The 16,213-nt window shown below is 41.1% G+C and overlaps 1 protein-coding gene across 1 annotated transcript in view; it reads right to left on the bottom strand.

The window, feature by feature from the left end:
- The window catches only part of LOC142919880 (putative ATP-dependent DNA helicase HFM1), a 34,683-nt gene that overhangs the window by 11,822 nt on the left and 6,648 nt on the right, over positions 1 to 16,213 (bottom strand). The window contains exons 8-19 of the mRNA XM_076062557.1: positions 15,275 to 15,451; positions 14,400 to 14,600; positions 12,841 to 12,929; positions 12,031 to 12,074; positions 11,829 to 11,930; positions 10,506 to 10,654; positions 9,050 to 9,144; positions 7,136 to 7,269; positions 5,805 to 5,855; positions 4,454 to 4,531; positions 3,759 to 3,850; positions 2,501 to 2,604 (exon numbers count right to left, since the gene is read on the bottom strand). Coding sequence (XP_075918672.1) covers positions 2,501 to 2,604; positions 3,759 to 3,850; positions 4,454 to 4,531; positions 5,805 to 5,855; positions 7,136 to 7,269; positions 9,050 to 9,144; positions 10,506 to 10,654; positions 11,829 to 11,930; positions 12,031 to 12,074; positions 12,841 to 12,929; positions 14,400 to 14,600; positions 15,275 to 15,451 — 1,316 coding nt within the window. The remainder of the gene's footprint in view (positions 1 to 2,500; positions 2,605 to 3,758; positions 3,851 to 4,453; positions 4,532 to 5,804; positions 5,856 to 7,135; positions 7,270 to 9,049; positions 9,145 to 10,505; positions 10,655 to 11,828; positions 11,931 to 12,030; positions 12,075 to 12,840; positions 12,930 to 14,399; positions 14,601 to 15,274; positions 15,452 to 16,213) is intronic.

Raw genomic sequence — 16,213 nt, 5'->3', positions numbered from 1 at the left:
AAATGTTTTCACACTTGATGTTTCACTATCCGAGAAACCTTTTAAATTAAACAATTAGAAAAAAAAATTTAGACCGATAAAACATTTGATTTCGATTTAAAGCTTTCGTGACTGCAATGATTAATCTTCTTTGGTTCTTTCGGTAAAGTCACGTAGAATGATAATAAAATAATAAATTGATAAAATAAAATAACACAATATTCTCACGACGTTTCGGCCACAACACAAGCAGCCTTCATCAGGTGAAGGGGGCGAGACTGTCTGGTAGGACAGCGCTGGAGTGAAAGAGCCACGTTCAGATACGGCCTTTAAGCTATGTGAGAGGAACAAAGCGCCTTGACAAAGGAATTAGCATATAATTTAGCATTGAAATGGCTGAATGATTAGCTTGTGACTGGTCACAGAAATAGCTATGTTAAAAGTTAAAGCATACACACCCGCAGAGGCACCCATTGTTAAAGGGATTAGCATAGAATTTAGCATTGAAATAGCTAAGTTAAGGCATACACATCTTGACAATGGAATTAGCATAGAATTTAGCATTGAGATAGCTGAGTGGTTAGCTTGTACCTGCTGCAGAAATAGAGCTTGTACCTGCTGCAGAAATAGCTACGTTAAAGTCAGAGCATACACATTCACCGAGGCCCTTAGTACAAATCAAACAGGAGAATTTAGCATTGAAATAACTAGGCGAATCCAGCATTGAAACAACTGAGTGATTAGCTAGTGACTGGTCACAGAAATGACTACACATCTGAGCTATTCACAGTACTATATAGTGAACCAATAAAAACTAAAATATAAATTACCTTCATGTTATCAATAAACTCTATATTCTCCAATCAGCTAAGCTACCAACAATAAGTCGTTATATATCACAATGCTATATGGCGAAAAAATGGGTGGATTCTTACCCTCAAATTTCAGCACCACGGATAGCTACGGGTCCCGTTCAGACGGACGAGTTCGTCCATGGTCGGAACAGAGGAGGGGGAGAGAGACAGCTGCGAGGCCCTAGTATGCTCCATATTGTAAAACTATACTAGACCGCAGCTATTTCGCCAGCATTGCCTCTTAATACCTCTCACACCACGGTTAATGGTATAGTTTTACAATATGGAGCATACTAGGGCCTCGCAGCTGTCTCTCTCCCCCTCCTCTGTTCCGACCATGGACGAACTCGTCCGTCTGAACGGGACCCGTAGCTATCCGTGGTGCTGACATTTGAGGGTAAGAATCCACCCATTTTTCCGCCATATAGCATTGTGATATATAACGACTTATTGTTGGTAGCTTAGCTGATTGGAGAATATAGAGTTTATTGATAACATGAAGGTAATTTATATTTTAGTTTTTATTGGTTCACTATATAGTACTGTGAATAGCTCAGATGTGTAGTCATTTCTGTGACCAGTCACTAGCTAATCACTCAGTTGTTTCAATGCTGGATTCGCCTAGTTATTTCAATGCTAAATTCTCCTGTTTGATTTGTACTAAGGGCCTCGGTGAATGTGTATGCTCTGACTTTAACGTAGCTATTTCTGCAGCAGGTACAAGCTCTATTTCTGCAGCAGGTACAAGCTAACCACTCAGCTATCTCAATGCTAAATTCTATGCTAATTCCATTGTCAAGATGTGTATGCCTTAACTTAGCTATTTCAATGCTAAATTCTATGCTAATCCCTTTAATAATGGGTGCCTCTGCGGGTGTGTATGCTTTAACTTTTAACATAGCTATTTCTGTGACCAGTCACAAGCTAATCATTCAGCCATTTCAATGCTAAATTATATGCTAATTCCTTTGTCAAGGCGCTTTGTTCCTCTCACACAGCTTAAAGGCCGTATCTGAACGTGGCTCTTTCACTCCAGCGCTGTCCTACCAGACAGTCTCGCCGCCTTCACCTGATGAAGGCCGCTTGTGTTGTGGCCGAAACGTCGTGAGAATATTATTGTGTTATTTTATTTTATCAATTTATTATTTTATTATAATTCTACGTGACTTTACCGAAAGAACCAAAGAAGAAAAAACATTTGATATGAAACTTTCAAGATTATTCCAGTGTAGGTTCTGGATTTTTATTCCAAAAAATGTAATGACATTAACACAGGATCTTAAAACAAATACCTAACATTCTTCAAACTGGCCAAATATACCATATAAAAATTGCAATTTATTGTAATGTAACTTTACCAATACACAGTATGCATAATTGTATATTTACATATGGCAATTCACCTACATTGGTTTAAACAAAAGTGACTTCTGATGAGATACGGAATGACAAAACCAGTCCAGAGTTTGGTTGTGTGATACCAAGTCTGCTGAAATGATGCACTCCCATAATTCCACGTGGTTGATAGGATGTGTAAAATATATGTATTATTTTATGTGGATGGACAGATATGTGAAGGAGGCATATTGTACGCTTATTATTTTTTTCTTCTTCCATTCTTTACGACGATGCTAATGGTTATTTGGTGACGTGTCACTGATTGTTACCGTATCGTGTGCTTTTTGGCCAAGTTCAATGTGTTCAGGGTTTTCTTCTCATTAACACGGAGCGTGATGTCTTTATACTCTCGACAGCTTGAGATAAGAGTCACCTGTAAAGAAGGTCAAAGATCAAGATGTCATCATCATGGCCAAAATCATTGATGCTACTACTACACAGAATTGAAAAAGAATTCCACCCTCCGTCAGAATCCCGCAGCTGCTGCACAATAGACACACGGTGAGCTCCCAAATCTGCCCTGACACTAAACCCACATCCATTACGGGAACAAATCGGTATTTAACGGCAATTACAAACCTCCAAAACATTTACAATACAAGGTGTCCTGAACCGAAAATGTGTCCAAAGAGATCAGGAGCAAAATGTATCAATTCAGCTAATTGCTAATCGCAAAAATACTCTCTTGTAAAATACACGCGGGAGTTATGACCTGGTGGCTCAACTAGTGTAAGTGAGTGGCTCACAGACGGCAGGCTCCAAGTTCAAATACTGCTGATGAGTTGACTCAACCCACCTTCCCTCCGAGTTTGATAACATGAGCAGCACTCTGTTAGTAAGTCAACGGTGGTTGCGCTGCAGAGAGACCCCTGTCATAGGATTGTGGATTCTCCACGATAGCCTCAGGGCTGTCAACGGTAGATGGATAACCTCAGTGCTCATTTGAGCAGGAAATCACTTTGACTTGGTTCTGAATGCCGCTGTACGATGCATTGATTATGTCTTAAAACGTAGGTGTTAGTTGAACCTTGTGCCAGACGCACACCGATTGATAGAATTGTCAGCAACGATGTATGCAGTAATAAACTAAAAGTCTGTCTTTGTAAGTAAAACTAAAATGAGACGGTATCCTTACTCCAATAAGGTGCACTGTATAGATACAAACGATGATGATCGCCAAACATGGCTAAAAACTGCTCAATTATCTGCACAATTGTAAGTCCGCTTATTAATTTGTTTCTTACAAAATAATTCACGGCCTATTGTCAAACATCCAAAATGATAATTTACAGCCGCTTGTCAAATCCACTGCTGTGAGTCGTTGTGGTTGTTTGCTATGTGTCACATACACACACATATCCTTGTCTGTTAACATCATTACAGTCACCACCTGCAATGCGTTGTCACGAACCCTTTCAGGGGTCTCGATCGTCTGCTAAGTAAGGGGACATTGCCGCAGCAAGCCTTGTTAACGTAAGTCGATGGTGATGTGGAACAATGAGAAACCAACCCTGTGACCTCACTTACCAGGTCTTGCACGGCTTCCGAGCCCTGTATTGTGCCAAACAGCTTGATGGTATCAAATGCCACGTAGTAGTAAGCCATCAATCTACCAACATCTGGACAATATCAAACCATGTTTTGTTAAAATAGCAAAACACATGAAAACAAAGGCAAAGGAGGTCCCATGATATGTTAAAATAAACTGTAATTAAATGCCAGGGTGCTGGTGGCGGCTATACATCGTGCCTGTAATGCAGGGTTGTTGGATCAAACACAAATTGGTAAAACTCCCTTCCCAAGGTCGCCAAGATCGCCATATCCTTGGCTTGCCAGGGGTATGGCGGGAGAGCAAATTCATTATATCCATACGCACAGATATTGAGTTACCACCCCTTGCACACGTGGGGTTTTTCCATGCACAGACACTCATCAATTAATGGAGTTGGCGACACATCCCAACATAAGCAGCACCAGGGCTCGGGCAATAGTTGGCGAAGGTTCTCACTGCCCCCCATTCTTGTCTGGGGGTCCCCCCCTCCCCGTGCCTCCGTTAGGAACCTGTGCACGTGACAAATTCTACAGCACGTTCTGAGATGCCGATTTGCATTGACGACTGGACGCTATACACAACATGAAAATGTGAAATGACGTGTTTTTTCGTCACAAATAAAGCGAACAAACACGTCATGATATGCTGTTTCAGCAGAAGGATTATTTACCTGTTGGCTTAATATCCCCATTCTGCATACAAATTAGCTTGTAAGCTGCCAGCGAGTTCAAACTCTCTAAGCATAGTTCTGAAATAAATAATGTAAACGAAACATTAACGTCGTTGTGGACAAGACAACAAATTAACTAAGCAGGTATTATGCCTTCCCATATTTGTCTCTCCACTAAAATCTAAAATCTGCTTAAAACATTCATAGCTAACAGAGTAGATAATTGCCTATTCATGTCTGGCAGGTCACAAGTATTGCTTCAAACAAGCCTGACTGCTTATACATTGAATGTCGAAACCGGTCCAGATTGTTTGTTGCTGCTGAAAATATTCAATCCCAGAAGGCCGTGTGGCTGATTGGATATGTTAAAAACAATGATTCTACTTTTTATGCGGAGAGACATATATGGGAAGAAGGCATATTGTCAGCTTAATTATTTTGACATAACGATCGTTAAATAAATACAATTAAAGAAAAATCAATGCGTCTCATACTCATTGGTTCTTTCGGTGAAGTCACGTAGGTAGAAAAATTTAATTAAACTGACAAATAATAAATCACGAAGTTTCGATCGCAACACAACAAGCGGTCGCCCTCAGGCGGAAAAAAATCCTCCATCAGTGAAACAGCTGAACCAGCGAGAGAGCTGCGAGAGAGCTCATCTGCTTGGTTCTTTCGGCAAAGTCACCACGTAGAATGGAAATACAATAACAAAAATAAAACATAATACAATAAAATTCTCGCGACGTTTCGGCCACAACACAAGTAGCCTTCCTGAGTCACGAAAGCTCTCTCGCTGGTTCAGCTGTTCACACTGCTGAATTATTATTTTTTCCGCCCGAGGACGACCGCTTGTTGTGTTGCGATCGAAACGTCGTGATATTTATGATGTTTTGTTTTATTTTATTTTGTCTACTGAGTCTGGATTCCTGCAGTCACGAAAGCTTCAAATCAACGTTCAATTTGTCTCAATTTTAAATCATTGAAAATCATGCTGCTTGTAGTGGAAACACAAGGAACAACTTGAATTGACCAACTGGCTCTTTCAGAGGCTGCGTATATGGGTTTTATTCTCAGTGTTTCATCTTCTAACAAGTAGACAGGTTTCTTGAATTGAGCAAGGTTGTAAGAGCTTGAGAAGTGAGACCGTGGGAGGGAATTCACAAGGACTGTAAAGCATCAGTACCAGGGGAAGAATCAAAGACAGAAGTGTCTTGACCTGTCGCGTGGTGGCTGAAGACAGTAACGTACGAAAAACACAAGCAAGCAGTTGTATTTCTCTCAGTTTCAAATTGTCTATTATTCCAGTAAAATTACAGTTTGATGTTCGATTATGTTAATATCACTATACCTTGCAGAAGTTGCTTCTCAATGTCCTCTTTGTTCAGACCAGCGTCAAATTCTGTATCAGTGATTCGTACAGAGTACATTTATTTTTCAGTATGCTGCCTTTTTATGCATTGCTTGAGATGTACTTAAAATGGCTTTAACAGTTGAATATCTTGTCATAGTCAAAGTCAAAACTATGTAAACATTTGATGTCAATGAACGAACTCTAAATTGTCAGAATGTTTAACATTCACTCCTTACAAACATACCGTAATTGTGTCCTTTGTACTTAAGAACATTCAAACGTGTTATTTCCTCCAGTCAGCTCATAATATTTTTGAAAGCCCCAAACGTGAAATGTAATTACAGCTAAAATTACTGTTTTATATTACAATAGCTGATCTATGCAAAGGCATAATGGCTCAAAATACCCAAAGATGGTTTCACACAATGTTTTAGTGCATTGGTTCAACACAAGCAAAACTGTGGACCGGTTTTGCAATTCAGTGTCAAGTCAGGATTGTGTGAGCCAATGCAGGTGAACTGCCAGATCCATAATATAGTTTTTTTGGGTGAGATCGCGTAAATATAGAAATGTGTGTCGTTAAAACCCGCCACCACCCGATACAGCCAACTAATAAGGGTTGCCACGTAAACAGAACGTGCCAATTCATCACTAGTACAGCACTAGTGTGTAGTGTATAGTGTAGTGTATAGTAGTGTATAGTGTAGTGTATAGTGTAGTGTATAGTGTAGTGTATAATGTAGTGTATAGTGTAGTGTACTAGTACAGCACACCGATGTGTTGCAGAGCCACAACATTTACAAACTGAGTACGACTTTTCGCCAGTAATTACAGCTAGCTTCATCAGGGTGGTGGTGGGTTTATCGACACATTTATATACAGTATTAAAAAAACTATTATGGATTATATTGGTCCCGAAAGCCTACGTGTTAAACGAACTGCCAGGTGTTTACAGGCAAGGGCCCTCTCTGTTTTATATTGGTCTTCGCTCTACACAAACCTGCATAATATACATCACGTTATTTTGTGTTTCATTCGAATAAGTGTCGTTCACTCAAATACATTTTGAAAATTAATAGGATACACATGTATATACATCCTTCCAAAATACCTATACTACTCAAGAACACATGTATGTTCTTGATAATTTTCTGAAATAAATGCACGAATAGGTAACTCAACCTTTTCCAATACACCTACTCATGTTTATTGTTATTCTTTTTATATACATAATTGGAACCTGGTGATTATACTATCGCACACATTGCGATAGTATAATCACGCGAATATTGTATGTTTTAATTTTGAATTGTAAATGCATTTCTTACTGTAATACTTTGGGTTTTTGAGTGCCCGAATGTACAGGAATGTGGATCGGATCCAATCCAATGCCACGTTGACATCTGTGATCGTGTGCAGTACAATCTCCGCATTGAGGTGCTCTGTTAAATTCATGTGCAAACTGCAGGAGACCGAAGGTGTTTACAAATTCACGGTAGCTACTTTATAGCAATGGGAACATGGAAGTTGCAGAGGGGAAGCTGATTGATGGAAATTCACAAAATGTGGGAAAAAAAACACATCATTCTGAACGTATCTTGAAATCAATTGAGAAAGTTTTCATTACAGCGTGAAAATGTGAAGATCCTGAACAAGACAGTATAATACAAAATAAATGTTTATTTTGATGTGGTACTTCTCCTCAAAAGAACCAAAGTGCTGTTACATGTGAAAATGTCAACATTTAATACTTTGCACTAAGTAATTGGTCTAGTGTTCCAAAGAAATAGTATGGGCGTCAGTTTTCAATCGTGACTTAATAACATCGACAATGCCCAAAATCACAAATATGGCTGGGGGGGGGGGGCATTCCACAGATGGGGAACCATACAGCAGAAGGCCCAATCGCCCTTGGAGTGCTGTCTCATCTTTGGGATGCAGAGAGGACTGGAATCCATGAAATGTAGATTGTGAGATAGAATACTGGGATTCAAAAAGTCCCAAAGGTAGGTGGGTGCTTTATAGGCCAGTAACACGATCTCAGAGTCGACTCTGAGATTCACCAAGAGCCAAAGTAGAGATTCCAGAACATGTGTGATATATTCGGATGAAGCGGTTAGAGGCAGGAGTCAGGCAAGCTGCGTTGTGGAAACATTTCAGCCGATTATACTCTTTGGTTCTATTCGGTAAAAGTCACGTAGGTAAAAAATAAAACAACAAAAAAATCACGACGTTTCGGCCACAACACAAGCGTCCTTCATCAGGTGAAGGGATCAGGCTGTCTCGAGGACAGCGCTGGAGTGAAACACAGCCACGCTCAGACCGCGACCTTTAAGCGTGGCTGTGTTCCACTTCAGCGCTGTCCTCGAGACAGCCTGATCCCTTCACCTGATGAAGGCCGCTTGTGTTGTGGCCGAAACGTCGTGATTTTTGTTGTTTTATTTTTTACCTACGTGACTTTACCGAATAGAACCAAAGAGTATGGATCCTTGCAATCACGAAAGCTTCAAATCTAGAATTTTAGCCTATTGAGAACTCTTGCAGGAGGCATGCCGACGAACAAGGTGGCATGGCAATAATCGACAAGAGAGAAGAGACGCATTATCCAAATTATCTGCATAATAGTTTGACAAGCATGATGTCGTGCTGACAATACTTTGAAGGTGAAAAAAATCACTTCTGAATTTCACTTTTCACTTTTCAAATAGGTCTCAAACTTCGGAGCAAGGTCACAGAAGCCACCAACGTTGTGTCTGTTACTGTGGGTGATGAGCTGAAGTTGAGTGCACGGAGCCGAGAAGCATAACCTCTGTTTTGTCACAGCATTTTTATGCATCAAAGACTTAAGGCGGAGGAGTCACTGGAGCCAAGATATCGGGGTAATGAGAGGGGAGGGAAGAGAGGGAGAAAGCATGAACAAGAAGAAGCAGCGTCTGTTTTTGATGACATACCAGACATGCAAGTTAGAGGCATCAAAGCTATGAAGAAAAATAAGTAAGCTTGGGCAGGACATGTCACGAGTAGGAATGATGGCCAGTGCTCAAAACTAACGATGGAGTGGTAGCCAAGGTAATGGAACACGTGGATTGTTGTATCACTGGACTGTGAAGGATGTTTACGGCTAAGAAGGCCTTCAGCGGGCAGTGTATGCCGATGCTGACTTTATACATAACGTTCACAAATATGTACATGTTCATGTCCAATATATACATATAATAACAAAACTGCCGTTATTGTCCTACCTGCTTTCTAGTTTCTGGGTCCCACTTAGCATTTGTTCATATTTTTCTTTCAATTCATTTCTTGTCAATATCACCGCAGTGGCTGAAACATCAAACTGTAAACGATATCACGTATGTTACTTCACATCAAAAATAGATAAATAGCCATACTAATAATGAGCTAAATGCAGGAAAATCTTTAATGAGTCTCAGGAAATGCAGATGGATCCTGCATTGAAATATTTGCCTGATTTATTTGGATATGTTTTGTGTTTAGGAGGAAACGAAACTTCCTGGGGGAAACACGCAGGTTCACACATATGGGTTCATAACCAACTTTCTGTACTGCCATCTCTAGTGGGTATGACACACAAATATGCACAATCCACAAACCTTTCGGTAAAGTCACGTTGAAAGGAAACAATATATATTGTTTCCCTTCAACGTGACTTTACAATATATATTGTCTCCCTTCAACGTGACTTTACCGAAAGAGCTAAGAATATGAATTACTGCAGTCACGAAAGCTTTAAATAAAAAAATAAAATCCACAAACCCTTGCTACCACAGGTATATACTACTACAACATACAAAGATCCCCCATAGAGCCTTAACTGGCTGTTGGGGCGAGTGCCGTTAGCGAACACCTATGAAGGCAAGCACAGCACACGAGGGGGTGGGTGGCCAGCACCAGGTCCGGTTAAGATAATCGTCACTCGGGCTTTATAACGCAGCGCGCTCACCGCTACACTACCGCTCCCCACTTCCAGCATGGCGACACGCGTCTATGATCTATTACTTGTGCTTGTTAGCCTATTGGAATTGACGCTTTGCTATTTTGCTAAATAAAAGCACATGTATATGTTTTAACAAATGGTGAACATGCTATGACACATTCATAATTGAGCAAGAATAGTGCAACAGTTCACTTCATCCTGCAGCAGCAGCAGCAGCAGCCAGGTGGCTCAGAGGTAGAGCGGCCATCTTGCAATGGGAAGGTTGTGAGCGGCCATCTTGCAATCGGAAGGCCGCTCTACCTCTGCAGCAACAGCAGCAGCCAGGTGGCTCAGAGGTAGAGCGGCCATCTTGCAATGGGAAGGTTGTGAGTTCAACTCACGGTTAGAGGTCGGCTCAGCCCATCATCCCTCTTTTGGTCGATAAAATAAATATCACTTTGTGAAAAAGTCAACATTGGTTGTCCTTTCGAAAGACTCTCCCATTCCATTGAAATTAAGGAGGTCCACCCCTGGCTTAGGGCTGTATATAGTAGATGGGCACCAACATCAATGCACAAATAAGCAAGAAATCTTTACCTCTTCAAAATAAATGCTATATTGTCCACATGATGGGTTTCAAGAGATGGGATCCAATAAACTAGAATACATTTGTGCACAATGCATTTAAGTTTTGAAAACGGATATTTAGTTCCGAAAAGTAAGGATATATGAACCAATATAGTCAGAATATGTGCATCTACCTGTGGTCTTCCTGCCCTGCCAATCATCTGTAGAATATCTGTTTCCCCATATTCCTGCACCATGCCTCCCCCAGTGTAGTGCATGGTAGATTTGACGATGACCAGGTGTGCAGGAAGGTTTACACCCATAGCCAGTGTACTTGTAGAGACTGCAGACAAATCAAATAAAAACATTCGGTATTTGCACCATTCTTTTATCACAAGGCAATCACGAAAAAAGGCGCTGTGTGTGCACATATTCTGCAGAAGTTTCGCAGTAGGGGCAATGTTGCTATATGCTCCATAATATACGTTTTTGGGTTAGATATATATAAATGTGTCGTTAAAACCCGCCACCATCCACCACAGCCAACTTGTAAGGGTTGTCACGTAAACAGAACGTGGCCAATTCGTCACTAGTACAGCACTAGTGTAACGTGTAGTGTAGTGTGTAGTGTAGTGTATAGTAGTGTATAATGTAGTGTAGTGTATAGTAGTGTAGTGTATAATGTAGTGTATAGTGTAGTGTATAGTAGTGTAGTGTATAATGTAGTGTATAGTGTAGTGTACTAGTACAGCACACCGGTTGTGTGTTGGAGAGCCAAGACACAGCATTTACAAACTGAGTACGACGTTTCACCAGTAATCACAACCAGTTTCATCAGGCGACAGCCATATTGCTATATGCTTCCTGATTGGATATTTTGTGGGAACATTTACAAATCTGGACCTCGACACCAGCACACAACAGCCTACTCTCTTCAAATCATGCCACGGGATAATTAATGTCCACTCTTAAGCAGATGGCACAAAGTATGCTATGATTCATATACTTGCAGTATTAACCATAACGGATTGCCATATTCCAAATGCGAACCTGTGTAACCTCTGTAACGAGCGTCAAGCGCGCTGCCGCCCCAATGCACAAAACATAGCGTAAGTAACTCGGTGAAGTTAATAAGTCATCATAAAAATATTGAACTCTACAAAATACTGTCATCATGTATCTGGCAGCAAATGTATGACATGCGGTTGGTCACAAGGCAGTTGTTAGTTACCACAATTTCAGCGGCATTGGTGTAACACACAAGCAGAACTCTGGATCAGTTTCAACGTTCCGTGTCTCAGCACCAGTCAGGTTTGCTTGAACCATTGATGGTGAACTGCCAGATGCTTACAGGCAAGGATACTCTGTTAGATATCAGTATGGGTTTGTAATCTTGAAATATGCACACATAACAGCCCCTACTAATTTCACAAAGCCACATGCAAACCTGATGCATGGACACATATATCAATTTACAATCTCTCCATGAATAAATAATATGCTCATATTTTACGTACACAGTACTGGCAGTTCTCCTTGCAAGAAAGCATCTTCAATGTTTCCTCTATCAGACGTTTCCACCCCTGCATGATGGTATGCAATTCCTTTCATCAGCAAATCTACAACAATAATAAAACAAATTACGCGAATGTGAATTTGATATTTTGATGCAATTATTTTAAATCATCGTTAAAAACAGTGAGGGCTTTACAAGCTTACCTCTCAACTTGATATCCTTTAGGCAAGAAGCATGCTTCTGCAGTCTGAAATTACAATAAATGACCAGTATATATGGTGTAGTGGTGAGCACGCTAGACTTGTAATCAATTCCACCTTCGAGCACGATCTTTTAAACCCCCCCCCACACTGCCCCTGTCCACCGAGCAGTGTATAAATACATAAATTGGTAGGTCGCGCGTAGTGGGGTAAAGTGTAGGTACGCCTGCCTCTTCCAACACGTCTGGTCAATGTGAAAGAGTAGACCAATATCCCTCTAGAGTAGTGCTTCTCAGCATTTTTATTCCACGGCACAAATCTTCACAGCACACTGAACAAAAAATATCAGTTGGCATTTCATCCAGCAGAGGATTGATCATGGCTGATGATGATGTGTCTGCACGCTCATCTCTCTCTCAAGTGATATATTACTACGGACGGACTTGGTGCCATAGTGTAAGTGTGGAATTTTCACAATCACATGTGTCAATCTCCCCTTGATCACCTTGTTCCCTGGGCCTTAGATGCATTATGATCAGGCCCAGATTAAACTTATGAGGGGCCTCGGTACGTATTTCATATTGCAAAATAAATTATGAAGTCAGTTTAACACGTAGGCTTTCGCGACCAACATCATCGTGGATATTGGAGTCATTCAACATATTTTTTTTCTCTCAAGCGGAGGTTAACACCAGCAGTGGCTCGAACAAGGAACTTGAGGACAGCACCTTGACCGTTACTTTTACACCAATATCTTAATCACAGAACATTTGCGAAACACGAATATGTGTAGAGCCCAATTCCCACGCCTACCTCTGCCTGTGCTGGAAATCAATCATGAATTTAGCATCTTTAGCCAGTGTGGCTGCAGCCAGCTGAACACTTCTTCTCGTCGCACAGAACTGTAAAAGAATAACCACAAGGTGCCTTCAATGCACGCTATTAAAAAGTATGCCTGCTTCCAAAGGAATACACGTGAAATATCTAAGGCCTAAACCATTTTAATATTTATATATGTGCGCTTGACTAGGTGTGATATTCATTGTATAAATGCATACTTTTATAACGTTTTGTGTGCGCAAACGTATATGTGTATGGCCTCTACAGGTGTTCGCTAAATGCTTCTTGCCCAGACAGCGCGAGGCCGTCACCGCCACGGACGTGGTCTACGCCCTCAAGCGCCAGGGCCGCACTCTCTACGGCTTCATCTCTCGCGCACTCAACCAACCCAAAGGCTCTCTTCAGAGCCACCCACCTCTTCTAAACGGCTTGCGCGCCAGCGTTACCAAACCGTCCACGAAAGAAACACTTTCTAAATGGAGCACACAATTCTGGCTTAGTAATCATTGGAAGGATTTTATAAACCATTTCAGGTCTTAATTGATTGTTCACGCTTACGGTGGCTTTCAGACAGCATACATTAATTTTTCGTCTCCCCCCTCCTCTTTTCAGAACATAGATGGACTCGTCCTTCTAAATAAACTGCCAAATCGCTGCACGTGGCGCTGACGTTTTTTTATAAATAAAAACACCGTTCAAAAATAAATTAATTAATGCGAACCGACACTTCTTTCAAATGTTTCTTGCCGTTGCTTTTCACACCTGATGACGACCGTTTATGTTATGGTCGAAACGTCGTGAGAATTTTTTATTGTTTTTTATATATTTTATTATTTTATTGTTTCCCTTCAACGTGACTTTACCGAAAGAGCTAAGAATAATCATGTTTTTCTTGTTCATGTTTTTGTTTGTTGCGGTTGCACCCGATTCAAGAGCCGGATGGCTCACAGGGCTCTACACCAAATGAATGAAACTGAGAAAACTGAAACTGAGTCTTGTAAAGACTAAACAGGGGATATTGCCGTTGTGTGATTGTATATGCATGGTTATAGATATGCAAGTGGGGAGTGGTGGTTAGTGAACCGTGCTACAAACCCTGTTACCCGAGTTCGATTCCCGCTCATGATCAAAAGCGACGGTGAATATTTCAACCAATTCTGGGGCTTCCTTAGGTCTACTCAGCCTCAAATGAGTACCTGCTGTGATACTGAAACATCAGCATTGGGGAAACAAAGGCGGTCCGGCGTGGTGCTGCCCACCCACCCCCTCGTGTGCTCATGATGGTCTTCATAAGTGCTCGCTTACCAGCACTTCCACCAGCACTTCCCCCAAAAGTCTGTTAAGGCTACACATGAGATTTTTGTCCACATGGCATTTCCTGTTTGCTATGTATGTGTCAATGGAGGCCATATACACCTTGACATATTCCATATTTAAGGGCTATGCATGCAAAATATTTAAATTTAAAAAAATATGCAATTAAACTAATCATGCCATTTTGACTTGGAACAACAAATAGGACATGTACTCACAATGAGCGTTGGCTTTTGCTCAGAATATGTTTGTATAATTTTTGCGAGCTTGTAGTTGAGTATCAAGTCAAATTTAAAGGCAGTCTGTAGACGATAGAAAGGAAATCCCAACACGATTTTGCGGAGTTTCACAGGCCGATGCTTTTCATCCAATTTTACGAAGATTGCCGTTCCATCCATATCAGACAACCACTCGGCAACCTAGAAAGAGAAAGGTGGATGCCTCAGCAATATTTGTAGAGGATATACAAATATTAATTTAAATGCATTGAGAGGTATTCATACCTCTCCATATTTTATGTATATAAGTCAAAAAGAATGTCTGGGCATTTGCCCACGTGCAACTTGATTAAGATGACACAAATTCCTTTTAACAGTGGATGTTACAAATTAAATGCAACTAGTTTATAGTAGACATGAAGGTTATTTTTATACTCAAATGAGCATTGAGGCGGTGCTCATATCCTGTTTACAGCCCTGAGCCAGCGGTGGACATTCTACATTCTTATAACGGGGGAGAATCTATCCGTAGAACCAATATTGACTCCCCCACAAAGTGATACTGATTTTAATGACCCCCGAATGACCATGGAACGAGTTAGCACCCCCAACGAGGACTTTAACTCGCAGCCTTCTGATTGCGAGCCGCTCGCTCTACCACTGAGCCACCTGGCTATTAATCAATGTTATAGCAATATATACTCTTTGGTTATTTCGCTCAAGTCACGTAGGTATAAAATAAATACAAATTATATATACGTGACTTCACCGAAAGAACCCAAGTGTATGGATTTCTGCAGTCACGAAAGCTTCAAATCAAGATTGTAGCGATACAGTATATGTTTAAACAATGTTTAATAAGTATGCCAACTCACATCTTCTATATTGGGAATGGTGGCTGACAGGGCGATGATCCGTACTCCCGCACAGGTATGCAGCGGTTGAAGCGCATCCTTTGTGGAGGTTGGAGGGACAAGGTTATAAAGCGTCTTCATTCTGCTGACCACAGCCTCCAAGGTGGCACCACGTGACTCATCCCCTACCGTGTGTACCTACACCGTGACCCACAGCATAACACGACGCAACTTTCATGATTTTTTTTAATCGAAGTATCCCACGATCTTGCCTCAGCGGTCTTTTCCTTGAGTTGTCCAAACTCGTGGAGACCATTACAATGCCTGTATCGGCAATCGGCCCTTCCCCATCCTGCACGCATGAACCACCCTGAAGTACTGAGCTGTCGTGTATTCTTCCAGACTTCTGCATTGCTTACAGTGTTCTGTCTTGCCATGAAATTCCCAACATCTCAGACACCTGGGCACAAATGCCAACAACTTCTTTATAAGTTGTTTGAATGGGTCCAACTTTATGATCGAAAAATTAACACATGGTACTCCCACCTCAATTCGATGACCAAATATTCAAATTAGGTACTGTAACCGTATGCATGCAATCCTCGGTTTACCTGCTTTTGTGGTACGTCATTTTGGAATAACGCGCGCGTTGTATTTAGACTTTATATTGACATACGCTAGGCAATTTTCGGAATATCGTCATCCGCAACTCGAGATGCGCTACCCTAGCCTGGCACCGCGACCCAACGGCGTTGCCAGCAGCCAGTGCGGTACGATAACTCGTGTGCTATACTTGTACAGCATTCATTAACTCTAAGTCTGTCTCCCTCCTCGCCTCCATCCATCCCCTCCGCAACTCCGGCGTCTTAACAAGCAATACCGTATTTCTTTATTTTATAGGAAGTAAATGAGAGTTTACGTGATTTTCTTTTTAATGTAAAGTATTATATTGTGGGTACA

The sequence above is a fragment of the Petromyzon marinus genome, unplaced genomic scaffold (genome assembly GCF_048934315.1).
Source record: "Petromyzon marinus isolate PM22_M1 ecotype Great Lakes invasive population unplaced genomic scaffold, UKy_Petmar_22M1.pri1.0 PM_G_Scaffold_65, whole genome shotgun sequence".
In the NCBI taxonomy this organism is placed as follows: Eukaryota; Metazoa; Chordata; class Hyperoartia; order Petromyzontiformes; family Petromyzontidae; genus Petromyzon; species Petromyzon marinus.
This window is presented reverse-complemented; position numbering and strand designations above follow the sequence as displayed.